Genomic DNA, 26,713 nt, shown 5'->3' with positions numbered 1-26,713 from the left:
TGTGAGAGGCTGTATAGGTCAGAACCACCGGAGGATGAGTTGGACATGGGGAATTTTATGGAGGGGTTGGAGCATCCCACATTGGAGGAGGAGGGTCGGGAAGGGTTACAGGAGTCACTGGGAGCAGAGGAAGTTCGGAAGGCAATTGGAAATATGCAGACGGCTAAGGCGCTGTGGCCAGATGGGCTCCCGGTGGAATTTTATAAGAAGTTTGTCAATCGTCTGGTACCGTAGTTAGTGGAGGCTTTGAGGACTCAATGGCTGGGAGTTGCTCCCGGAGACGATGATGCAGGCACCTATCTCACTCCTTCTGAAGAAGAAGGAAAAGGAACCGGTGGGATGCGGGTTGTATTGGTCGATTTCGTTATTGAACGTGCATGCAAAAATCTTGGGCCGTGTGCTAGCGCTTAGATTGAAGAAGTGCCTCCCGAGCATTGTTTGGGAGGATCAAACAGGGTATGTGAAGGGTAAGCAGTTGTCCTCTTATGTGCGGTGCCTGTTGAATGTGATCCTATCCCTGCTGGTGAGTGGTCGACGGGGGGGCGGAAGTACCTGTTTGCGGTTTTGGAGTGGTTTGGGATTAGGCGAAAGATTGTGTCGTGGGTGAGATTGTTATACAAGAAACCTATTTGGGTGGGTCAGATTGCTAGGATTTGCCAAACGGTCCTGCAAAGGGACGGGCAGTCAGGGGGTATGGCGTTGCCAAGCTTAATCTACTACTACTGGGTCTCAAACGCGGAGATGGTTGGGGATCAGTAAGCAGTGTGGGTGAGGATGGAGTCGGGCTCTTGCAAGGGGATGTGGGTGCTGGTGACAGCCTAGCTGCCATTTGGCATCAATTTCAGCAGCATTTTAAATTAGGTAGGATGTTGAAGCGGCTGTCAATTTGGGATAATCATATGTTTGAGCAGGCAAGACTGGATGCCAGATTTCGGGGCTAGTTGGAAAATGAGGGGGTGGTATGGGGGGCTTGTTTCTGGAGGGGCGGTTTGCAAGCCTGGAGGAGCTGTCAGAGAAGTTCGGGGTTTCGCAGGCGTAGAACTTTAGATATCTGCAGGTGAGGAACTTTGCGAGGAAGGTTTTCCTGTTGTTTCGGATAACATTGCCATCCTCACTGTTTGGAAAAGGTTTTGACACTTGTAGGGCTGGTAGAGGGAAGTACCTCGGGAATTTACAGGAGGATAATGGTGGAGGATACTGTGTCCCTGTTGAGGCTTAAGGCCAAGTGGGAGGAGGGATTGGGGTAACATTAGAGGAGGAGATATGGTGTGAGGCCTTGCATAGGGTGAACGCCACTTTGTCGTGCACGAGACTGGGGTCAATATAGTTGAGGGTGGAACACCAGGCACACTTAACTGGGGTTAGTTTGAGTCGGTTGTTTAAGGGGGTGGAAGAGAAGTGTGAGCGTGGATGGGGGGCGGCTGGCAAACCATGTGCATTTGTTCTGGGCGTGTCCTGAGCTGGTCAGGTTTTGGGTTTCCCTATTCAGCACTATGCCGGAGATTTTACCGATGGATTTAGAGTCAGGTCCCCTGGAGGCTATATTTGGGGTGTCAGACCTGCCGGAGTATAGACGGGAGCGGGAATGGATGTCCTAGCCTTTGCCTCGTTGATCGCTCACAGGCAGGGTTTGTTGGAGTGGAGGTCAGCTTCTCCACCCAGTGCCTCAGTGTGGCTGGGGGATCTTGTGGAGTTTTTGCATCTTGAGATAGTTAAATACAATTTAAGGAGTTCAAATGAGGGGTTCTATAAAAGATGGCAGCCCTTTATTGTTTTCTTTAAACAGCTAGTCACGGTCAGCTGTTGGGAGGGGGGTGGTTGATGCTGCTGTGTTTTTTTTGTTTTATGGTTTTGTATTTATTTTAAAATGTTTAATAAAACATTTTTTTTTAAAAAGGAAAGTGGCAAGACATGGAAAAAGTGCCATATTTTGAAGGTGGCATCAGTGGAACAGATGCAACAACGACAGCGAAACTGGGAGAATGAGATAGAGTCCTTACAAGAAGCAGGGTGAGGTGAGGAACTGTAGTCAAGGTGGGTGTGGGAGTCGGTGGGCTTGTCATGGATATTGGTGGGCAGTTTATCAATGGAAATCGACACAATGGTTAGGGAAGGGAAGCGTCAGAGATGGAGCGTGAGAAGGTGAGAGGTGGAAATTGGAAGTTCAACACAGATAAATGTAAGATCGTACATTTTTGTAGGAAGAATAGGGAAGTCACTTATTATTTGGAAAGTCTAAATGTGGTAGGGAATCAAAGGGATCTCAGAGTACAAATACATTAATCACTAAAAGGAAGTTATGCTTAATCTGTATCAAACGTTAAATAGTTCTGGTTGACATATTAGTGAAAGGATATCGAGGCACTGGGGAGAGTGCAGAGATTTACAAGGATTACAGCAGAAATGCGTGGATATACATATCAGGAAAAACGTGACGGGTTGTGGCTTGTTGCTTTTGAAACGAGAAGACAGAGGGGTGGCCTAATTAGAGTTCATTAAAATTATGGAAGACATTAATAGAGTGAATACTGAGTATGTTTCCTCTTGTAGGAAAGAGCATAACTAGAGGCCATCAATATAGGATAGTCGCCAAGAAATCCAATAAAAAACTGAGAAGAAACTTCTTTACCCAATGAGTGCTAAGAAAGTGGCTCCCAATGGGAATGGTTGAAGCCCCTGATCCATTTTTTAAAAATTTTAGAGTACCCAATTAATTTTTTTTTCAATTAAGGGGCAATGTAGCATGGCCAATCCACCTACTCTGCATATATTTGGCTTGTGGGGGTGAAACCCATGCAAACACGGGGAGAACGTGCAAACCACACGAACAGTGACCCAAAGCCGGGATTGAACCTGGGACCTCAGCACCGTGAGGCCGCAGTGCTAACCCACTGCACCACCGTGCTGCCCGCCCCTGGTCTGGTTGATAATTATGGACTGAGGGGTTAAATTGTCCAGTAAAAATATCCCGGGCATTTGAGCACTTGAGAAGTTTGAAGCCGGATGTCTTTTTATTACAGGAGACCCATTTGAGAATTAAGAATCAAAATTGTGGGAGGGATGAGTGGGACAGGGATATCACTCGGGATTTGATTGTAGGGCAAGGGGAAGTCACTGTGTTGTTTAATAAGAGGGTGGGTTTTTCTGCGGGTAACATACTGGCAGACCCGCTAGAGGTGTTGGTCATATCATAGAATCACAGTGCAGAAAGGAGGCCATTTGGCCCATCGAGTCTGCACTGGCCCTTGGAAAGAGCAGCCTACCCAAGCCCACATCTCCACCGTAACCCAGTAACTCCACCCAACTTTTTTGGACACTAAGGGAAATTTGGCATGGCCAATCCACCTGACCTGAACATTTTTGGACTGTGGGAGGAAACTAGAGTTCCTGGAGGAAACCCACGCAGACACAGGGAGAACGTGCAGACTCTGCACAGACAGGGATCCAAGCCGGGAATTGAACCTGGTACGCTGGAGCTGTTCAGCAACTGTGCTAACCACTGTGCTACCGTGCCGCCCGTGCAGGTCAATGTGTATGCACCAAACTGGGATGACACGGCATTCATTAGTAAGGTGCTGGCACCTATCCCAAATCTTGATTCACATCAGTTAATTATGGAAGGGGCTTCAAACGTATTTTGGATCCCAGATTGGATAGGTCGAATCCCACGGTCTAAGTCCATCAGGGGTGGTGAAGGAGTTATTGGTGTTCATGGAACAGTTTGGAGGGGTGATGGGTGGCAGACCTGTGGTGGTTTAAAGTTTCCAAGGGATAGGGAGTTTTCTTTTTTTCTCATGTCCATTGGATCTACTCCCGATTGACTTCATGGTGGGTAGGTCTCTTCTCCCTGAGATGAGGGGGTGTGATATTCGCTGGTCATTACATCGGGTCATGCTCTGCATTTTGTAGCTGATGTTGAAACCAATTCGCTCTCAGGGACCTTTGTGGAGATGGGACACGGCTCATCGATAAGTGTTTTTGTGAGCATGTATCCTCTGCCCCTGTGGAGTACGTTGTGTTCAACAGGAATGAGGCGGTCTCGCCTTCTACCCTCTGAGAGGCCCTGAAGGTGATGGTTAGAGCGAGATAGACTCTTATAAGGTGCATACAGATACATCTGGGAAGGAGGAGAGGCAGAGTCTAATGGACTCTATTCCCGAGGTGGACCGCCAATACTCGATCTCCCCCATGCGGTAGCTATTGGCGGACAAAACAAAATTGCTATTGGATTTTAAGTTATCAATGAGTAAGGTGGTAAGCCGGCTGAAATACTTAAGGGAGACATTTTATTAAAATGGGGAGAAAGCTCATCGTCTGTTGGCTCACCAGCTGAGGCAGCAGGCAGCCCCCCCCCCCCCCCCCCCCCCCCCAGGAGGTCAGGGACTCAGGTGGCAGGGTAGTTCCTGCTCCAGAGAAGGTTAATAAGATGTTTGAGGCCTTATTTCGTGGATTGAATGAGTCGGAGCCTCCAGAGGAGGGTGCATCAATGAGGCAATTTTTGAATGGGTTGGCCTTCCCCGAGATGGAGCAGGAGAGAAGGCAGAAGTTGGAGATGCTGATAGGGCTGGAGGAGATCCTGAGCTGTATTTGGCCAATGCAGACAGGCTTCGCACTAAGTCCGGACAGGTTCCCCATTGAATTTTACAAAAAGCTGGTCATTTGGTCCCACTTCTGTTGGATATGTTTAATGATTCCATTTCCATGCTAACACATGCTTTGATTTCCTTGATTCTGAAGATGAGGATTCCCTGGAATGTGGGACTTATAGGTTGATTTTGTTGTTAAACGCTGATGCTAAGATGCTAAGGAGGGAAAATCTTATGAGGAAAGGCTGATGGACTTGAGGTTGTTTTCGTTAGAGAGAAGAAGGTTAAGAGGTGACTTAATAGAGGCATACAAAATGATCAGAGGGTTAGATAGGGTGGACAGCGAGAGCCTTCTCCCGCGGATGGAGGTGGCTAGCACGAGGGGACATAGCCTTAAATTGAGGGGTAATAGATATAGGACAGAGGTCAGAGGTGGGTTTTTTACGCAAAGAGTGGTGAGGCCGTGGAATGCCCTACCTGCAACAGTAGTGAACTCGCCAACATTGAGGGCATTTAAACGTTTATTGGATAAGCATATGGATGATAATGGCATAGTGTAGGTTAGATGGCCTTTAGTTTTTTTCCATGTCGGTGCAACATCGAGGGCCGAAGGGCCTGTACTGCGCTGTATCATAGAACATAGAACAGTACATAGAACAGTACAGCACAGAACAGGCCCTTCGGCCCTCGATGTTGTGCCGAACAATGATCACCCCACTTAAACCCACGTAACCCGTAACCCAACAATCCCCTCATTAACCTTACACTACGGGCAATTTAGCATGGCCAATCCACCTAACCCGCACATCTTTGGACTGTGGGAGGAAACCGGAGCACCCGGAGGAAACCCACGCGCACACGGGGAGGACGTGCAGACTCCACACAGACAGTGACCCAGCCGGGAATCGAACCTGGGACCCTGGAGCTGTGAAGCATTGATGCTAACCACCATGCTACCGTGAGGCCCATCGTTCTATGTTCTATGTTCTAAGTTGTTGGCAAAGGTGTCATAGTCATAAAACATACAGTGCAGAAGGAGGCCATTCGGCCCATCGAGTCTGCACCGACCTACTTAAGCCCTCACTACCACCTTATTCCAATAACTCAATAACCCCTCCTAACCTTTTTGGTCACTAAGGGCAATTTAGCATGGCCAATCACCTAACCTGCATGTCTTTGGACTGTGGGAGGAAACCAGAGCACCCGGAGGAAACCCATGCACGCACGGGTAGAAAGTGCAGACTCCGCACAGACAGTAACCCAGCGGGGAATCAAACCTGGGACCCTGGCGCTGTGAAGCCACAGTGCTATCCACGTGTGCTACCGTGCTGCCCGTTGGCAATGCATTTGTAGCCCTGCCTCCTGGGAGTGATTTTGGAGGAGCAAACTGGATTTGTTTAGGGCTGGCAATTGTCAGGCAACATTAGGAGGTTGTTAGATGTTGTGTTGTCACCCTCCTTAGGGGCCAAGCCAGGCGTGATTATTTTGGTGCACACAGCATTTGATAAGGTTGAGGGCGGGTACCTCTTTGAGATCCTGGGGTGATTTGGTTTCAGGCCAAAATTTATTTCATGATTTAGAGTTTTGTACAGGACCCCCACCGCAAGTGTACATACTAATCCATTGAGCTCAGGTTATTTCCAACTGAACAGGGTACAAGGCAGGGGTGTCCGTTGTCTCTGCTTTTGCTTGCCTTAGCAATTGAGTCACTAGCCATTGCATTAAGGCCGTCTACCACATGGAGAGCATTGGAGTGTGGGGGAGGGAGCATAGGGTGTCTTTATATGCAGACAATCCGTTGCTAAATATTATGGACACTCTCTCCGATGTGGGGGAGATAATGGAGCTGCTCAGGATGTCTGGCTGCTTTTCGGGGTACAGGTTAAATCTGGACAAGATTGAATTTTTTCCGGTGAACCCCCTGGGGAGGGGAGCTGATCTGGGGGCTGCCATTTTGTCCTGCCAAGACTAGCTTGTGGAATCTGGGTGGCCCATGACTGGGCCACGCTCGATAAACTTAACTTTTCTAGTCTGGTGGATGGGATGCAGACTGATTTGAAAAGGTTTGATGCCCTCCCTCTGACCTTGGTGGGAAGGGTATAGACGATGAAGATTAATATCCCCCCGAGGTTTTTGTTTTTGTTCCAGCGTCTCCCAGACTTTCTTCCCAGGGCTTTTCTTTGCAGGGTTAACAAATTTACAGCTACTTTTGTTGGGCTGATAAGACTCCTCAAGTTTGTAAGACGTTTTTGCAAAGGGCTGGGCAGTCGGGGAGTTTGGCATTACCTAATCTGTTGTTACTACCGGGCGGCAAATATCGATACGGTTTGTTGCTGGTACAAGGATCCGGACTCGATATGGGGGCGGATGAAGGAGATTTCATGCATGGTGTCGAGTCCTAGGGTCCGGCTTTCAGCAACACTCCCTTTTTCCCCTGCCAGGTTCCAGCCCAGTGGTGGTAACCACTTCGAGGATTTAGAATCAGTTTAGGCAACATTTTAAACTGGCTCCATGTCGCTGTTGGCTCCGATCTGCAGGAGCAATAGGTGTGTGTCATCTAGCTTAGGTTAATAGTTTAAGGCATGGGAGAGGGGTGGTTGAGAGGTTCAGAGACGTGTTTCTGAAGAGGAGGTTTGCCTGTCTAGACGAGTTGTTAGAGAAGTTGCAGCTCCCGAGAGGGAATGTATTCACGTGCTTTGAAGTGCACGATTTCTTATGCATGGAGCGTCCATCATTTCCCCTGGTAGCATCGCCTTTGTTTATGGACAGTGTCCTGTCCTTGGCCAATTGAGGAAGGGTAAGATTTTTGGATATCTATGGGAAGATGTTGGTGACGGAGCAGGCATTGTTGGGGGAAATAAAAATGGAAGTGGGAGGGTGAGTTGGGTTTGGTCTTTGAGGGGGAATGTTGAGTGAGGCTCTTCACAGGATCAACTTCACATCCTCTTGTGTGAGGTTAAGCCCGGTCCAGTTCAAGGTGGTGCACAGGGTGCACCTGACTAGGGCGCGAATGAGTGGGTTCTGCTTGGGGTGGAGGATAGGTGTGAGCGATGCTCTGGGGGGCCAGCGAGTCACATGCACATGTTTTGGTCTTGACCCAAGCTTGTTAGTTTCTGGGTCCCAGTTTTTGATACAATGTCAGGAATTTGGGGCATTCAGCTGGAGCCGTACCAGTTGGTGGCCATTTTTGGAGTATCAGTCTTGTTGGTACTGCAGACAGGGACAAGGGAAGATGTTATATCATTTGCCTTGCTAATAGTCCAGAGGCAAGTTCTGCTTGAATAGAGGTTCCCAGTGCCACCTAAGGCCCTGGCTTGGTTGGGGGACCTGGTGGAAATATTGCACCTTGAGAAGATTAAGTATACCATGAGGGGGTTGTGGAAGGATTCTACTCGAGGTGTCAGCCCTTCATCTCTTTTTTCAGGGAACTGATTACCATCAGCTGTTTTGGGGGGGGTCTTTTTAAAAATTTCATTAAGGTTTTGTTTTCTTTGTGAGGCGGGAGGGGGATTATGGGTGTACTTTGGGAATAATATGGAGTTGGGATTTGCTGTATTGTGTTTGAAGGAATGACTATGTATTAGAAAAGTGAACAGGTTGGCGCAAATGGCCTGTTTCTGTGCCAATGTTATCCTATGTTATTGTTGTCTAGACTTTCTGCTACTTTTATAAGCATAGTCTGCGTGCAATCCACTAAACTACCGCACAAGATTATGCACCTTTCAACGCAAGTTACGACGAGCCTAAATCAAGTTTCCATAATGTTTAACACTGGTTTGAGTTCAAGAAACCAAGCCCAACACTAGCCACGCCCTCAGATTGAAATAATGAGCATGTCGGGTTTCTGCTAATTGTGTCCGTTTATAGCAGTTCAAAGTGGTTCTTCAAATTGAGCTTTTTTGGGGGCACAGGCAATAATCAACATATTTTTAAAATTTATACATATTTGAAAGTATTAAATTCACTAAGACACTAATTTGTATCGATAAAACTTAAGCTTTTTAAGTCATTTTGTGTTAGGTGGTAGCATTATTTTTGTTGAGTTAGAAGATTGCAGCTCCAAGCTCGACTCTAGGATTTTGCACCAAAACCGATGTTAACATTCCACTGCAGTACTGCGGGGAGTGCTGCACTGTCAGAGATGCAGTTTATCAGATGAGATGCCAGAACAAGGGCCATTTGCCGTCGCAGGTAAAAGATCCCATGGAACTATTTGGAAGAAATGCAGTGGAGTTATCCCTGGTGTCCAGGCCAATATTCCACAAAAACCAAATAAGATGCTTTTTAATTTAAAAAGAATGCAGGTAATTTGGGCGTCATTGCCTAGGCCAGAAATTATTGCCCATTCCTAAATGCCCCTTGGTGTCCAAAAGATATGTGGGGTTACAGGGATAGGGTGGGGTGTGGGCCTATGTAGTGTGCTCTTTCAGGGGGTCAGTGTAGACTCACTGGGCTGAATGGCCTCCTTCTGCACTGTAGGAATTCTATGAACCGCTATAGTATGTGGTGTAGGAACGCACACAGTGCTGTTAGGGAGGGAGTTCCAGGATTTTGATCCAGTGACACTGAAGCAACCGTGAAGAAATACTAGTCTTTCTTTCTATTTTTGGTGATTTAAAATGAGGTTATCCACAGGTGATGGACTGCACACCCTGGTTAAAAATGCTTATTTATGTGAGGAACCCATAGCAGGGCCTGGATTCTCCATTGCCCACTGCCAGTAGCGGGGTCCCCTCCGGGGGAGAATCAAAAATTCGGGATCGGTAGCAATTCTCCTCTGGTGGGAGAACATAGGGCCAGATTCTCCGATTCTGAGGCAAAGTGCAGAGGATCCGTGGCATTTTACGTGTTTTGCAGGGGGCAGAGCATGCAAAACCTGCGTCAAACAGGCACCGTCCCTGATTTTGGCGGAAAAAGGGATTCTCCGCCGATTGATGATTATGAAGTCAATGTTGGGAAACGGAGACTCTCGACCCATAGCCTCCCAAACAGAGGATCTCGCCCCAGATATTTTAATAAAATTATTCCTTGATATGACTCTTTAATTACACCAGTGAATATTTTTTAATGGAAAAATGAATAAACAATTACATCCATTTGCTGTCTGATTGCAGAGGCTCATGGAAGATTTGATGTTTTTGATTATGCAAATTTGTTTCGGGAGCAACTTGAAGCTTAATTTCACTTTGGTAAAACAACACAATTACAAGTGCTGTTTGTGCCTAGTTTCTCAATGGCTACAAAGTGAATATTCTACTTCAGTGTTTACATATCTCCCCAAAACACATCAAAGCATCTCACACTTACCATATTGGATTGAAATGTAGACTTGTTTTTTTTAAGCAATTTTGTGTGCATCAAGATTTCTCAAAATCAATGCTGAGTTAATCTGTTTTCAGTAGGGTTGGTTAATTGAGGGCCTGGAACACCTAAACCTCAACCATTGGAATGATAAGAAAGAACATGCTCTGATCCTTTATCTGAAGGATTGCACCTCTAACAATGTAGCTTCTCAGTACTGTCGTGTTAGCATGGAATATTAGGCTCAATTATTTACTTCAGGAATGAGCTCAGCCAATTCCTGCTGAGTCATTAGCCAGTGTGATCAAAAGTTTGTTTTTCATTGACTTTCTTACCTTTGTTGCCCATGTGGCCCCATCCTGTGATGAAGCAATAAGTATCTAGTTCTGCCACTTGGTCTTTTCTGGGAAGGCAGACAGGTCGGACATAGCTGGTCTCGTTTACTTCGTCACGCAGCTCCACCACACTAATGTCATAATCAACAAATGCTCTGTTATAACGTGGGTGTAAGATAATCCGTTTTACTGCCCGGGTCTGTGTAGATTCAGATGGATGATCCAGATTGTTGATGCCAAACACAACATTCCAGACGGCTGCATTTTCACGGCTGCAGGAAGAAAGAAGTCAAAAGAAAACTATTGTCCAGTTAAACCACACTGACTATCTCTCCTGGTAATTTGTTTTTGCTGCAGCTGATAAATATCTATTCTGAGTGTAAAGACTTATTATTAAAGATTTTGTGTATAATATGTCCATGGATTCACTGGCAAGGGGCACTCTACCCTCCACGCTCGCGCAGGCCACAATTTCACTGATACCCAAAAAGATAAAGACCCGAAGTAATGTGGATCATATAGGCCCATTTCACTGCTGAATGTGGACACGAATATACTTGCAAAGGTCCCGGCCAAAAGATAGAAGGCTGCGTACCGGAGGTGGTCACAGAGGACCAAATGGGCTTTGTCAAGGGTAGGCGGCTCACAGTGAACATAAAAGATTTAAAAAAAAGATTTTGTGTATCTGAATGCTTCTGACCAATTCCCTGTTTTTTGTTAATACTTCTAAATTCATATTGTAATTTTCAATGTAAACAGTTATCTGTCACAGTCCAGATTCAGATTTTCAGCCATTAGCTGGTGAGGTTCTGCCTCCTCACTACCATTTTCCCACTTAATCTGTCGCATGCTGCTATTTTTCCAGTTTCAGCTAAACGATGCTGCCATTGTATATCCTAAGTGCTCGGCAGACACCCCGATTCCTGGTGTCCCCTTTCCTAATCTTCTGCTTTGTCCAATCTCTTGATGCCATGTCGTGAGATCAGTTACTACTTTTGCACACTCCCTGCGTTCCCGGTGACCTCCGCTATCTCCTAGCCCCGTACCTTGCTCTGACAGCTAGATTTTCCTCTGTGATACTAATACTGCTCTTCATTGGCAAGACAAACATATTTCTCTCATTGGGTCCTATTCTCTTTATTGTTTTGTATAACACGCCATATTCAGCTTGTCTCCGACTGTGATCCTTCAAATGCATTGTGGCACCTTTGACCCTCTCTCTAAATTTAGCCTTCTCTCTGATCTCAGACTGTTCCCCACTGGGCTTTCCCTCGCTCAGTTAACTTGAAAGTTTACCACACAGACAAGAAAACAGAAAGGCACACATAGCTGAGGACAGAAAAAACAACCACAAGTAAAAATAAAACAACACTATAATCGCCAAGATCTGCTTACAATCCTTTGCTTTCTCAAACAAAACCTTATGCATTTTGCAAAGAGAGGGACAGAAGAAACACAGACTAGGCACAGAAATAGATGAGTGTAGAGCCAAAGACACAACTATAAGGAGAAGGAAAAAAATGGGCTCTGAAAATCCATGGACTGTGATCCTGGAAATTACTCTGGAGCTTCTCTCGCATGTGCCCTAATGCACTAGTCCCAGAAGAGTATGTAGGATCACTGGATGATGGGCCATTTTGGCGCTCTTATGACTTATCAAGCTAATAAATCCAGTGTTGGGCTTCTTTTAATGGGGCTAATTGCCCAAGCACTCACATGATGGCACATTGGTCAGCACTGCTGTCTCACAGCGCAGGGACCAATTTTGACCTTGGGTGAATGTCTGCGTGGAGTTTGCACATTCTTCCTGTGTCTGCATGGGCTTCCTCCGGGTGCTGCAGTTTCCTCTCACAGTCCAAAGATGTGCAGGTTAGTTGGATTGTTTAACAAGGACAAGGGAAGTCCACACCAAATAAAAATAAGAACAAAGTTTTATTTACAAACAATAAATATACAGTGCCCAGTGGACCCCTACCGGGTTCCTGCTTGGTTGGTGCCTTACTGGCTGACCTTATATACACTAGGTAATTGAGACATCCCACCCCTAGTGGGCACACTTGTATGCCGCAAGGAGCATAGGGAAGACAAGCATTCCCACCTCATAGATCCCATGCGGGATATTACATTCCTCCCCCCAAAGGTCCAAAGACCCCCTCAATGGACAATGAGCCTGAGAAGGGGGCGCTGTTGGAAGATGTCGGAGTCTCTTGGCACCAATAAGTCCTCATGGAGCTGATGCGGCAGATCAGCCATCGGTAAATGCTGTCGGCAGCAGGAACGATGAGGTGGACAAGGTCTGCGACTCCATCTCAGAGTCAGATAACACATCGGGCACTTTGGCATTGGGACTGGAGGCACCACAGCAGGCTGGATGTCAATGGAGACGAGGATCCAAGACAGATTTCTTTTGAGGCACGTCCTGAGGGATTGGATTGGATTGGATTTGTTAATTGTCACGTGTACCGAGGTACAGTGAAAAGTATTTTTCTGCAAGCAGCTCAACAGACCATTCAGTACATGGAAGAAAAGGGAATTAAACAAAATTCAAGAAAATACATGAGAATACATAATAGGGCAACACAAGATATACAATGTAACTACATACGCATTGGCATCGGTTGAAGCATACAGGGTGTAGTGTTAATGAGGTCAGTCAATAAGAGGGTCATTTAGGAGTCTGGTGACAGTGGGGAAGAAGCTGTTTTTGAGTCTGTTCGTGCGTGTTCTCAGACTTCTGTATCTCCTGCCCGATGGAAGAAGTTGGAAAAGTGAGTAAGCCGGGTGGGAGGGATCCTTGATTATGCTGCCCGCTTTCCCCCGGCAGCGGGAGGTGTAGATGGAATCAATGGATGGGAGGCAGGTTCGTGTGATGGACTGGGCGGTATTCACGACTCTCTGAAGTTCCTTGCGGTTCTGGGCTGAGCAGTTGCCATACCAGGCTGTGGTGCAGCCCGATAGGATGCTTTCTATAGTGCATCTGTAAAAGTTGGTAAGGGTTAATGTGGACATGCCGAATTTCCTTAGTTTCCTGAGGAAGTAGAGGCGCTGTTGTGCTTTCTTGGTGATAGAGTTGACGTGAGTGGACCAGGATAGATTTTTGGTGATGTGCACCCCTAGGAATTTGAAACTGCTCACCATCTCCACCTCGGCTCCATTGATGCTGACAGGGGTGTGTACAGTACTTTGCTTCCTGAAGTCGATGACCAGCTCTTTAGTTTTGCTGGCATTGAGGGAGAGATTGTTGTCGTTACACCACTCCACTAGGTTCTCTATCTCCCTCCTGTATTCGGACTCGTCGTTATTCAAGATCCAGCCCACTATGGTCGTATCGTCAGCAAACTTGTAGATGGAGTTGGAACCAAGTTTTGCCACTCAGTCGTGTGTGTACAGGGAGTAGAGTAGGGGGCTAAGTACGCAGCCTTACGGGGCACCGGTATTGAGGACTATTGTGGAGGAGGTGTTGGTGTTCATTCTTACTGACTGTGGTCTGTTGGTCAGAAAGTCAAGGATCCAGTTGCAGAGTGGAGAGCCAAGTCCTAGGTTTTGGAGCTTTGATATGAGCTTGGCTGGGATTATGGTGTTGAAGGCGGAGCTGTAGTCAATAAATAGGAGTCTGATGTAGGAGTCCTTGTTTTCGAGATGCTCTAGGGATCAGTGTAGGGCCAGGGAAATGGCGTCTGATGTGGACCGGTTGCGACGGTATGCGAATTGAAGTGGGTCAAGGCGTTCCGGGAGTATGGAGGTGATGCGCTTCATGATCAGCCTCTCGAAGCACTTCATTACAACTGACGTCAGGGCCACCGGGCGGTAGTCATTGAGGCATGTTGCCTGGTTCTTCTTTGGTACCGGTGTGATGGTGGTCTTCTTGAAGCAGGTGGGGACCTCGGAGTGGAGTAGGGATAGGTTAAAGATGTCTGTGAATACCTCTGCCAGCTGTTATACGCAGGCTCTGAGTGCACGACCAGGGATCCCGTCCGGGCCCATCGCCTTCCGTCAGTTCACTTTCAGGAAGGCCGATCTGACTTCTGAAACTGTGATGGTGGGTATGGGTGAATTATGGGCTGCTGGGGCACTCGACAGCGGATTGTTAGTTACCTGCTCAAACCGAGCATAGAATGCATTAAGTTCATCGGGGAGGGGTGCGCTGCTGCCAGAGATACTGCTCGGCTTCGCTTTGTAGCCCGTTATGTTGTTTAGTCCTTGCCACAACCGCCGAGAGTCTGTCTGTGACTCTAGCTTAGTTTGATATTCTCTCTTGGCATCTCGGATGGCTTTGCGGAGGTTGTACCTGGATTTCTTGTATAAGACAGGGTTGTCTGCCTTGAACGCCTCAGATCTGTCCTTCAGTAGGGAGTCAATCTCGCGGTTGAGCCATGGTTTCCGGTTGGGGAACGTACGTACTGCTTTCTTTGGCATGCAGTCGTCCACACATTTGCTGATGAAGTCTGTGACGGTGGTGGCATACTCATTTAAGTTAGTCACTGAGTTCTTAAATATGGACCAATCCACTGTCTCTAAGCAGTCACGTAAGAGCTCTTCTGTCTCCTCGGACCAGCACTGCACAACCTTCTTAGCTGGATTCTCCCGCTTGAGTTTCTGCTTGTAAGCCGGGAGAAGGAGCACAGTCTTATGGTCTGATTTCCCAAGGTGCGGTCGGGGAATGGAACGGTAGGCCCTTGATTTTTGAGTAGCAGTGGTCAAGAGTGTTGTCGCCCCTGGTGGGACAGGAGATGTGTTGGTGGAATTTTGGCAGTACACACTTGAGGTTGGCTTTGTTGAAGTCTCCGGCCACAATGAACAAGGCCTCTGGGTGTTCTGTTTCATAGTTGTTTATGACTGTGTACAGTTCATCCAGCGCCTTCCTCACTTCTGCCTGGGGTGGGATGTAGACCGCTGTGATAATGGCTGAAGTGAACTCACGTGGAAGATAGTATGGGTGGCACTTTACGGTCAAGTATTCCAGGTCTGGGGAGCAGTAGGTCGCCAGGGTCACCACATCCAAGCACCAGGAGGAGTTGATGAGGAGGCAAACCCCTCCACCTTTTGCTTTGCCTGAAGATGCCGTGAGGTCCGCCCGGTGAATAGAGAAGCCTTCAGGTTGTATGGCACAGTCCGGTGAGGCGGGGGTGAGCCATGTCTCTGTGAAACAGAGCACACAGCAGTCTCTTACTTCCTTCTGAGAGGTAAGTCTGGCGTTAAGTTCATCCAGCTTGTTTTCAATCGCTTGGACGTTTGCCAGGAGTATGCTGGGGAGAGGGGTCTTGAAACCGTGTTGCTTCAGTCTAACCTGCAGACCACTGCGTTTCCCTCGCTTTCTCGGTCGGCGGCTGCTGCTGGATGATCCTGGGATCCGATGAGAGACGTCTGCCCTTGTGGAACGTAGGTGGTTGCGTCTGGCGGGGTCCAAGGCGCTGTTTACATTTCCGGGGTCGCGTCTGGCAGGGTCCCGGGCGCTGGTTGAGGTAGTGGGGTTGCTGGGGGGGGGTGAGTTTGCGATCCGGATGGGTCCCGGCGTTCTGCGGGTGCGGGAATACCTTGCAGCGTGTTCAGGTCCTCGCGCGCGGTCTCCATTGTTTCTGGGGTCCTGGGTCGTGGGCAGGGGCTTCCTGGGGCAGGTTGGGCTAGGTCTCATGGTCTGTTCCCTCCTTGGGCGTTCCTGGGGTAGGATCTTGAAGTCGGCACGGTGGGGCCTCCATGTGCATTTTTCTTTCTTCCATCACCAGGTAGGTCAGGTTGCTGGGCGGGCCTCTCCGGGTCGGGTCGCTGGGCGGGTCTCTCGGGGTCGCGTTGGGCCGGGTTTTACCGTCGGGGGTCGGGTCGGGAGCTCCGGGGACTAGGCCGGGCGATGCGGGGGCTGGCGTCGGTTGTTAGGCTGGGTTTGGAGCTCCGAGGCCCGGGTTGGCTCCAAATCGAGATCGGGGCTTCACTTCCGGTTTGGGCCCGATCTTCTTCCAGGTCACGGAGGTCAGGTCAGGGAACAACCTCCGTGAGCGAATGTGATCCAGGTGTCATTTCATTAGCTATCCCCAGACTGGAACTTGATAAGAGACTGGTCCCGTTTGACGGACAACAATCACAGAGGGCCATCGAGCACCGTCGTTGAAGTTGCAAATGAATACAGCGTCACCAGGTCCGAAGCGGCAAAGAGTTTGACACAGAACTGGGCAACGCCTTGTGAATCTTGGTTATGGCACACCTTCACCAATGTCCAGTAGAATCAAACTCAGTTGTGTATGAAGGTACAATCCATTATCGTCTTAACGGAAATGACCCCAGTTACTGCGTGTGGCGTGGTCCTGTACGAGAATAAAATTGTGTGTCCATCGAGCCGGTTGTCTAGTTTCTTGAGCCCCTGTTTAACTGTCTGCATGGCCCTCTCTGCCAAATCATTCAATGCAGATGGTATGCAGACGTGGCAAATCCTGTTGCTCTTCGCAAAAGCAGCAAACTCTTCACCTGTGAAAGAGGCCCTGTTATCATTCACGAGTGATTCCGGGAATCCATGGGTAGAAAAGGAAATGTGTAATCACTCTAAGGTCGCCCGGGAGGTGAACGTCGCCATCTTGTGAACATCCAGCTACTTTGAGTGGGCGTCCACCAGGACGAGAAACATTGCATCCAAGAAGGCACCGGCGCAATCAACATGCATGTGGGCCAAAGGTTCTCTGGCCACTCCCATGGCTGCAGGGTTGCTGCTGTGGGGACCTTCTGACAGATGAAGCACCGCTGTACCGATGGCTCGATGTACATGTCTAATCCCGGCCACCAGACATACTTCTTGCCAGCATCTTCATTTTGGATACTCCAGGATGTCTGTTTTTAAGGTTGTTCAATACAGCAGCCTGTCCTTTCACCCAGACAACAACCCTGGCGCCCCAGAGGAGGATGTTGTCTCCACAGTCAACACAGACAATTTGGAGGGGAACGCCTTCACTCTCCTGGTAGACGCCGATGCTGCCCGTTGTATAGCACAGATGATGCATGTTGGCAAGTACAGGGTCAGGTTGCATCCAGTTACAAACTCATGAGGCAAGGAGTCGTAGGAGGGTCGGCAGATTCGACCTGTAGGGGAAGATGTCTCAACGCATCCACATGCGCCATCTTGGCGGAGCTCAAAGAGTATTCATAAGTAGCCAATAACAGAGCCCAGAGCTGAATCCTTGCAGATGCTATTGGCGGGCTCACCTTGTCTTCACAAGAGGCCCAGCAATGGCTTGTGATCGCCGATGATATAAAAGTGGCAGCCAAAGACGCATTAATTAAATCGCTTTGCACCGAACACAACCGCAGATCTTTTTCGATCTGGGAATATTTTCTTTCGGCTGCAGCCAGCGTCGGGGTGGCAAAACCAATTGGTCAGTCACAGTCGTCGCTCATTCGATGGGACAACACTGCCCCAATACCATATGGTGAAGCATCGCACGTGACTTACAACGGCTTTGAGGAATCAAAGTGTGTCAACACCCCTGAAGAAGGCAACCGCTGCTTCACCTTGCCCCAAGGCTGGCGCTTTTTCAAAAGCAAGTGGAGGGGGGGCAAGGATGGTAGCCAAATTCAGAATAAAGCACCCATAATAATTCACTAATACAAGAAAAGAGCAAAGTTCCGTGGTGTCTCGCTGATGGGGGCCATTTTTATTACTCGTACCTTCTCGGCCAGCGGGTGCACGCTATCTCAGTCCACCCAATATCCCAAATATACAATTTCTTCCGTGTGAAACATGTACTTCACAAGGCACAGGTGAACTCCGGATTCGGAAAACCATTTCAACACCTCCTCAAAGTGCTGAAAATGTTCTCGTTCTATGGCCCCTCTGACTAACACATCATCTAAGTAAACCGCAACGTGCGGCAATCCACGCAGGATGATCTCATTGACCACCTGGAAGACTGCGCACACCGAGGAGATTCCAAACGAAAGCCGGGTATACTCATGAGTCTCTTGTGCCTATTAATTGTGACGTGCTTCTGTGAGGATTCTGTGAGGGCAGCACGGTAGCACAGTGGTTAGCAATGTTGCTTCACAGCGCCAGGGACCCGGGTTTGATTCCCGGTTTGGGTCACTGTCTGTGTGGAGTCTGCATGTTCTCCCCGTGTCTGCGTGGGTTTCCACTGGGTGCTCACGGGCCAGAATCGCCTTCAGCCGAGTCCGAGGATGTTGCATGTCCCAGTGGCCGGCTCTTTGGCCAGATGCCAGAGGGCCCCGGGGTTACCACGTAAGAGGGGATGCCCCCAAAATGTTGAACTGCATCCCTTGTACCTCTTGGATGCCACGTGCTGTCTTAGTTTAGGGGATATCTGCAGCGCCTGCTGAAAGGTTAGGGAGACTACACCTAAAAGCTTCTACTGAATTTTCATATTACTGACTTGCAGACCAAGCAATCATGGAGCATATTGGACAAAATAGTTTCATATTCACAAAACTCGTCTATCTTCTGTAGCCGAGGCACAAACTCAGTGGCAAACTCACCGGTGGACCTCTCTGCCGTAGTAATCCGATATCTTTGAACGATTATTGATGGGGTTGGGTTAAAGTGTTGTGCCACAAGTGTCACGGGGTGGTCGAATATTCATACATTCAGCCTTGTTAGGTACATAAGGCTCCAGACCACCCTGAACGTTTTCCAGTCCACAGACCATCAATATTATGACCCTCTGGCACTCCATCTCCATGATATTGTTGGTCCAGAAGAAATAACGCATTTGTTCAGCATATTGTTTCCAGACTTCATCACTGGCGTCAACTGTATCTAACTGCCTAAACAGGCATGGCGAATCAAGATAATCCAAATGCAGGCCAGAAAATTGGGGAGGTGGCTCAGCTGAATATGTTGCAGTGTCGACAGCAAACCAGTTTAGTCCTTGTCGCCAGTTTAATAAGGACACGGGGAGTCCACACAGAGTAAATGTAAGAACAAAGATTTATTTACAAACAATGTATATACAGTTCCCGGTAGACCATTAGCAGGTTCCTGATTGGTCGGGGCCTTACTGACTGACCTTATATATACTGGGTAATTAAGATACCCCATCCCTAACGGGGGAGCTCGTACTCCGCAAGGAGCATGGGGAAGACAAGCGTATCCACCCCGTATATCCCATGCAGGATATTAAAGATTGGATCTGCGAAATTGCTGCTAGCTGGGGTTGTGGGGATAGGGCCTAGGTACGGTGCTCTTTCAGAGGTTTTGTGTCAATTTGATGGGACAGCAGAACTATAATTTCAGCAACAAGGCTAATAAAAATGAATTGGGACCATTCCGTATATCACAGAATGACAGAAGTGTTACAGTGCCGAAGGCCATTCAGCCCATCATAATTTCACCGGTTCTCTGAATGAGCATTATGACTTAGTGCCCCTCTCCTGCCTTTTCCCTGTAACCATTGTTTCTATACAAATAATCATCTAAATACCCTCTTGAACGCCTCGATTGAAACTGCCTCTATCACACTTCCAGGCAGTGCATTCCAGACCAAAATCACGTGCTGTGTGAAAATGTTTTTCTCACATCACATTAGCTTCTTTTGCAAATCACTTTAAATCTGTCCTAATTCTCGATCCTTTTACAATCAGAGATAGTTTCTTCCTATCTACGCTGTCCAGCCCTCTCAATTTGGGGCCTCACGGTAGCATGGTGGTTAGCATCAATGCTTCACAGCTCCAGGGTCCCAGGTTCGATTCCCGGCTGGGTCACTGTCTGTGTGGAGTCTGCACGTCCTCCCCGTGTGTGCGTGGGTTTCCTCCGGGTGCTCCGGTTTCCTCCCACAGTCCAAAGATGTGCGGGTTAGGTGGATTGGCCATGCTAAATTGCCCGTAGTGTAAGGTTAATGGGGGGATTGTTGGGATACGGGTTACGTGGGTTTAAGTAGGGTGATCACTGTTCGGCACAACATCGAGGGCCGAAGGGCCTGTTCTGTGCTGTACTGTTCTATGTTCTAATACTTAGAGCACCTCTATCAAATTTCAACTAGCCCCCTCCTCTCCAAGGAGAACAGTCCCAACTTCTCGCATCTATCTTCATAACTGAAATTTCTCACCTGGTCATTCTTGTAGACCTCTTCTGCACTCTCCCCAATGCGTTTACATCCTTCTTATAGTGCGGCATCAAGAACTACACACAGTACTCCAGTTTAACTAATGTCCCATACAAATATAGATGTATCAAGTACCTATATCTTGCTTAGGATTTCACATTTTAATACTTAGTTCATTAATTGTCTGTATTTCAGTTTTCAGCTTCAATGTCTGGACTTACCCTTCAAAGCAATGTGCCACTGTCAAAACCCATTTTCGTCCAATCAGTACACAGCCACAAATATGCCCACTTGGTTCACTCTGCAGTGAGCACTGCCAGGGCCAACGACCCGGACGACTAGTTCTGCCTCCGAGGATTCTTTTATTCAATCGAATTGCTGGCCGTTGACCACAACCTAGAAAATATGGATTTAATTTAACGGTAGGTTAATGTTTCATAACCTACAACTCACCTTGAGACAGGATGTTTACTTGTTTTGTATTTTTTGAATATTTCAGCTCAGTCATTTTCTTTCTATTTCACTCTATCCAGCTCCCCCAAAGTATGAGCAATGACCAGCCTCCTGGCCATGTGCTAAAAGTGTTTAGTCCTTCATACTATTCCTTTCATCTCTGTTATCAGGTATAAACGTTTTATCTGTTTGAGAAGTATTAAATGAGTAGGATCAGGGTGAGTATGTTCAGTACAAACCATTCCCTTTCCTATTGTACAATTTTAAGAAATGGGAAAGCATCCTTTCGTGGTGGGAAACATGGCAGCTGGGTCCACTTAATCATGGGAGAAGCTTTACTCTCCCAGCCACTGGAAAACCTCCTGTGATTAAGTTGGAGACAGGAGCAAGTCTGTAAGAATAGCTTGCCCAATCACGGTGGGCTGTCAGTTAGGTTCAACATTAAGCCCATTGACACCATGTGGTAGTCACCACTGTTGTATTATATTGTATATACTGCACTGCATACGAGGGTAATACGGTAAGGTCCCTGTACTACAGGTATGGGGGTAGTTCCCTGCCTGCTGGCTCCGCCCAGCAGGCGGAGTATAAATATGTGTGCTCCCCGAACTGCAGCCATTTCGGCAGCTGCTGTGGGAGGCCACACATCTCAGTGTAATAAAGCCTCGATTACTCTCTACTCTCGTCTTCTCGTAATTGATAGTGCATCAATTTATTACAGAGAGATGTGTAGCCTCCTACGGTCGCACTTGTGCACGGCGACTAATGAAACCCCCCATGAACGGCTCTTTGCCTTCCCCAGGAAGTCCACCTCCGGGGTTTCGCTCCCACATGGCTGCCAGCTGCAGGACCCGTTCTCCTCCGCAAGCACGTGCAGCTTCACAAGGCGGACCTGTTGGTTGCGAGGGTACAGCTGCTCCATGCTAACCCACAGTATGCCTACGTAGCGTACCCCGACGGCCACCAAGACACAGTCTCCCTCAGGGACCTGGCACCAGCTGGGTCCCCACACCCCCCCCCCCCTGTATGTAAATGACAACATATATTTAAATAGGTTTCCACCACCCCCACTGGACACATTTTTAACAGGGGGTGAATGTGGTAGTCACCACTGTTGTATTATATTGTATATACTGCACTGCATACAAGGATATTATGGTAAGGCTTCTGTACTACAGGTACGGGGGTAGATCCCTGCCTGCTGGCTCTGCCCAGTAGGCGGAGTATAAATGTATAAATGTGTGTGCTCTCCAAACTGCAGCCATTTGGGCAGCAGCTGTAGGAGGCCACACATCTTTGTGTAATAAAGCCTTGATTATTTCTCTACTCTCGTCTCGTCATAATTGATAGTGCATCACACCAATTATCTCTGAGCCAACTGGAATGTAGTCTCTCAGGGATTACATGTTTGGGGATTTGCATTCCCGAGCCACGAGGCCACCAAGCATACTCTACTGGATATGCCCTAGCCCTCTGGAGGAGTCCCTCTGTCAAATGCATGGTGCACGATTCACAGATCGGGAATTGAGCAGTGGGGCAGCCATTGAAAAACACCCTCTGCCCTTCCTTTGAATTCCCCCCCTCTCCCCTTGTGGCCCCCATCGCACATTCACGGACCTGTGTCTTTGGTCTGTCAGTGATTTAGCACTGCTCCTGAATCCATAACTGACAGTAACAACTTTTCCTGGAGTACTGCTGGGCTCCTCTGAGTGGCTGGCAGCTATGGACAGGCTGAATTTTCAACCTCGGCTCCTGAATCCTGGGGAAGGTCCAACGCTGGCGAGGTATGTGCCTAACACTCATTCAATCTCCTCCTCAGAATCAACATGGGTTCAATGACATTGAATACTGCCCATAACATTTTTTTCTGGCATAAACCGTTCAAATCTCTCTTGCATTAGCAATAGTTTAAATAATATTGACTGATATTCTGGTTACACTCAACCGCATCTACATGGAGATCTGTAAGGAGGATCCATAATACTGCAGCTGGAAAAGTCAACATCAATTGAACACATGACAGAATCAAAACAAAACAAGTTGTCCGCAGCCTGGGAATCCTTTCACCCCACATACAGGTCAGTCTGACATGTTCCAGGTCCCTCAGCATTCATCTCTTTATTCAGAATTAAGCAGCAGAGTTTCCTCCTCATCACCGTGGCAGTACTCTGATTCAGTGAATCACCCGCTTTTTATAGAATTCTCCTGATTTCAATGGATTGAAAATTGGACAAGTTTTATTTCAAAATTATATCTCTTTGTATTTGTCCTTCTGTATAAATGAAAATCCGCCCCCTTTTCTTTTATAGCTAGCGCATGTGTTTTCAAATCTCAGCGTTTTTATGTTATTTATTTGCACTATTTTGACTTTTTTATTAAATCTAAAAATCTTATATCCCAAGCTTGGATTAAACCCTTCAAGGCTATTTGCCTTCAAGGAGTTTCTCAATCTAGATGATTTAGAAATAGATGAGTATATCAGGAGCAGTAGTGTAAGACTCAAATAAATAAGGTTAAACATTTGTACATGAGCAAGAGCATCCTGAAATTGGAATAAAGAATAATTTAGAAAAACGAGAAGTGGGCCCACAGAGGTGAGTTGAGGAAACAAATGGCACACAAGTCTTTGGATTGATAATGTGCTATGATAAATGAAATTGAGGTGTTGCAAAATAACTATAAACAATTAAAAAATGAATCTACTTCAAATTTCAGAAATTTAAATTGATGGGGAAGCATCACAAAGTGCCGATGATAATAAAAATAAGGAAGAATATGAGAAAATAAGTGAAGTTGTGACTTCAACTTCCCAAACATTGAGTGGAAACATGGAGTGTCCAGGAAGCTTTTCTAACACAGTATGTAGATTGCCCGACCAGAGGGGAGGCCATATTGGATTTGGTACTTGGTAATGAACCAGGGCAAGTGATAGATTTGTTAGTGGGGGAGCATTTTGGAGATAGTGACCACAATTCTGTGACTTTCACTTTAGTAATGGAGAGGGATAGGTGCGTGCAACAGGGCAAGGTTTACGATTGGGGGAAGGGTAAATACTATGTTGTCAGACAAGAATTGAAGTGCATAAGTTGGGAACATAGGCTGTCCGGGAAGGACACAAGTGAAATGTGGAAATTGTTCAAGGAACAGGTACTACGTGTCTTTGATCTGTATGTCCCTGTCAGGCAGGGAAGAGATGGTCAAGCGAGGGAACCATGGTTGACAAGAGAGCTTGAATGTCTTGTTTAGAGGAAAAAGGAGACTTATGTAAGGCTGAGGAAACAAGGTTCAGACAGGGCGCTGGAGAGATACAAGATAGCCAGGAGGGAACTGAAGAAAGGGATTAGGAGATCTAAGAGAGGGCATGAAAAATCTTTGGCGGGTAGGATCAAGGAAAACCCCAAGGCCTTTTACACATATGTGAGAAATATGAGAATGACTAGAGCGAGGGTAGGTCCGATCAAGGACAGTAGCGGGAGATTGTGTAGAGTCTGAAGAGATAGGAGAGGTCTTGAACGAGTACTTTTCTTCAGTATTTACAAATGAGAGGGGCCATATTGTTGGAGAGGACAGTGTGAAACAGAATGGTAAGCTCGAGGAGATACTTCTGAGGAAGGACGATGTGTTGGGCATTTTGAAAAACTTGAGGACAGACAAGTCCCCCGGGCCTGACGGGATATATCCAAGGATTCTATGGGAAGCAAGAGATGGAATTGCAGAGCCGTTGGCAATGATCTTTTCATCCTCACTGTCAACAGGGGTGGTACCAGGGGATTGGAGAGTGGCGAATGTCGTGCCCCTGTTCAAAAAAGGGAATAGGGATAAACCTGGGAATTACAGGCCAGTTAGTCTTACTTTGGTGGTAGGCAAAGTAATGGAAAGGGTACTGAGGGATAGGATTTTTGAGAATCTGAAAAGACACTGCTTGATTAGGGATAGTCAGCACGGATTCGTGAGGGGTAGGTCTTGCCTTACAAGTCTTATTGAATTCTTTAAGGAGGTGACCAAGCATGTGGATGGAGGTAAAGCAGTGGATGTAGTGTATATGGATTTTAGTAAGGCATTTGATAAGGTTCCCCATGGTAGCCTTATGCAGAAAGTAAGGAGTCATGGGATAGTGGGAAATTTGGCCAGTTGGATAACGAACTGGCTAACGAATAGAAGTCAGAGAGTGGTGGTGGATGGCAAATATTCAGCCTGGAGCCCAGTTACCAGTGGCGTACCACAGGGATCAGTTCTGGGTCCTCTGCTGTTTGTGATTTTCAGTAATGACTTGGATGAGGGAGTTGAAAGGTGGGGGTCAGTAAATTTGCAGACGATACGAAGATTGGTGGAGTTGTGGATAGTGAGGAGGGCTGTTGTCAGCTGCAAAGAGACATAGATAGGATGCAGAGCTGGGCTGAGAAGTGGCAGATGGAGTTTAACCCTGAAAAGTGTGAGGTTGTCCATTTTGGAAGGACAAATATGAATGCGGAATACAAGGTTCTCGCGGTAGCATGGTGGTTAGCATCAATGCTTCACAGCTCCAGGGTCCCAGGTTCGATTCCCGGCTGGGTCACTGTCTGTGTGGAGTCTGCACGTCCTCCCCGTGTGTGCGTGGGTTTCCTCCGGGTGCTCCGGTTTCCTCCCACAGTCCAAAGATGTGCGGGTTAGGTGGATTGGCCAAGATAAATTGCCCGTAGTGTAAGGTTAATGGGGGGATTGTTGGGTTACGGGTATACGGGTTACGTGGGTTTAAGTGGGGTGATCATTGCTCGGCACAACATCGAGGGCCGAAGGGCCTGTTCTGTGCTGTACTGTTCTATTCTATTCTAAGGTTAACCCTAGGGTTCTTGGCAATGTTGAGGAGCAGAGAGATCTTGGGGTCGATGTTCATAGATCTTTGAAAGTTGCCACTCAAGTAGATAGAGCTGTGAAGAAGGCCTATGGTGTGCTAACGTTCATTAGCAGAGGGATTGAATTTAAGAGCCGTGATGTGATGATGCCGCTGTACAAAACCCTGGTAAGGTCACATTTGGAGTACCGTGTGCAGTTCTAGTCACCTCATTTTAGGAAGGATGTGGAAGTTTTGGAAAAGGTGCAAATGAGATTTACCAGGATGTTGCCTGGAATGGAGAGTAGGTCTTACGAGGAAAGGTTGAGGGTGCTAGGCCTTTTCTCATTAGAACGGAGAAGGATGAGAGGCGACTTGATAGAGGTTTATAAGATGATCAGGGGAATAGATAGAGTAGACAGTCAGAGATTTTTTTTCCCCCGGGTGGAACAAACCATTACAAGGGGACATAAATTTAAGGTGAATGGTGGAAGATATAGGGGGATGTCAGAGGTAGGTTCTTTACCCAGAGAGTAGTGGGGACATGGAATGCACTACCTGTGGAAGTAGTTGAGTCGGAAACATTAGGGACTATTACATTACATTAGGGCTATTGGATAGGTACATAGATTACGGTAGAATAATGGAGTGTAGATTAATTTGTTCTTTTTTTTTAAATTTAGAGTACCCAATTATTTTTTCCAATTAAGGGGCAATTTAGCGTGGCCAATCCACCTATGCTGCACATCTTTTGGGTTGTGGGGGCAAAACCCACGCAGACACGGGGAGAATGTGCAAACTCCACACGGACAGTGACCCAGGGCTGGGATTCGAACCTGGGTCCTGAGCGCCGTAGGCAGCAATGCTAACCACTGTGCCACCGTTCTGCCGATTAATTTTTTCTTAAGGGCAGCACGGTAGCATTGTGGATAGCACAATTGCTTCACAGCTCCAGAGTCCCAGGTTCGATTCTGGCTTGGGTCACTGTCTGTGCGGAGTCTGCACGTCCTCCCTGTGTGTGCGTGGGTTTCCTCCAGGTGCTCCGGTTTCCTCCCACAGTCCAAAGATGTGCAGGTTAGATGGATTGGCCATGATAAATTGCCCTTAGTGTCCAAAATTGCCCTTAGTGTTGGGTGGGGTTACTGGGTTATGGGGATAGGGTGGAGGTGTTGACCTTGGGTAGGGTGCTCTTTC

At 47.4% G+C, this 26,713-nt stretch overlaps 1 protein-coding gene across 12 annotated transcripts in view; it reads right to left on the bottom strand.

Moving 5' to 3' along the window:
* Window positions 1–26,713, bottom strand: part of corin (corin, serine peptidase) — a 309,000-nt gene that overhangs the window by 22,844 nt on the left and 259,443 nt on the right. For all 12 annotated transcript variants that reach the window (XM_038791255.1, XM_038791254.1, XM_038791261.1 and 9 more), the window contains exons 19-20: window positions 20,478–20,652; window positions 10,223–10,494 (exon numbers count right to left, since the gene is read on the bottom strand). In XM_038791255.1, coding sequence (XP_038647183.1) covers window positions 10,223–10,494; window positions 20,478–20,652 — 447 coding nt within the window. The remainder of the gene's footprint in view (window positions 1–10,222; window positions 10,495–20,477; window positions 20,653–26,713) is intronic.

This window comes from Scyliorhinus canicula, chromosome 3, assembly GCF_902713615.1.
Source record: "Scyliorhinus canicula chromosome 3, sScyCan1.1, whole genome shotgun sequence".
Lineage (NCBI taxonomy): Eukaryota > Metazoa > Chordata > Chondrichthyes > Carcharhiniformes > Scyliorhinidae > Scyliorhinus > Scyliorhinus canicula.
Note: the sequence above shows the minus strand (reverse complement) of the source record. Positions and strands in the feature narration are given on the sequence as shown.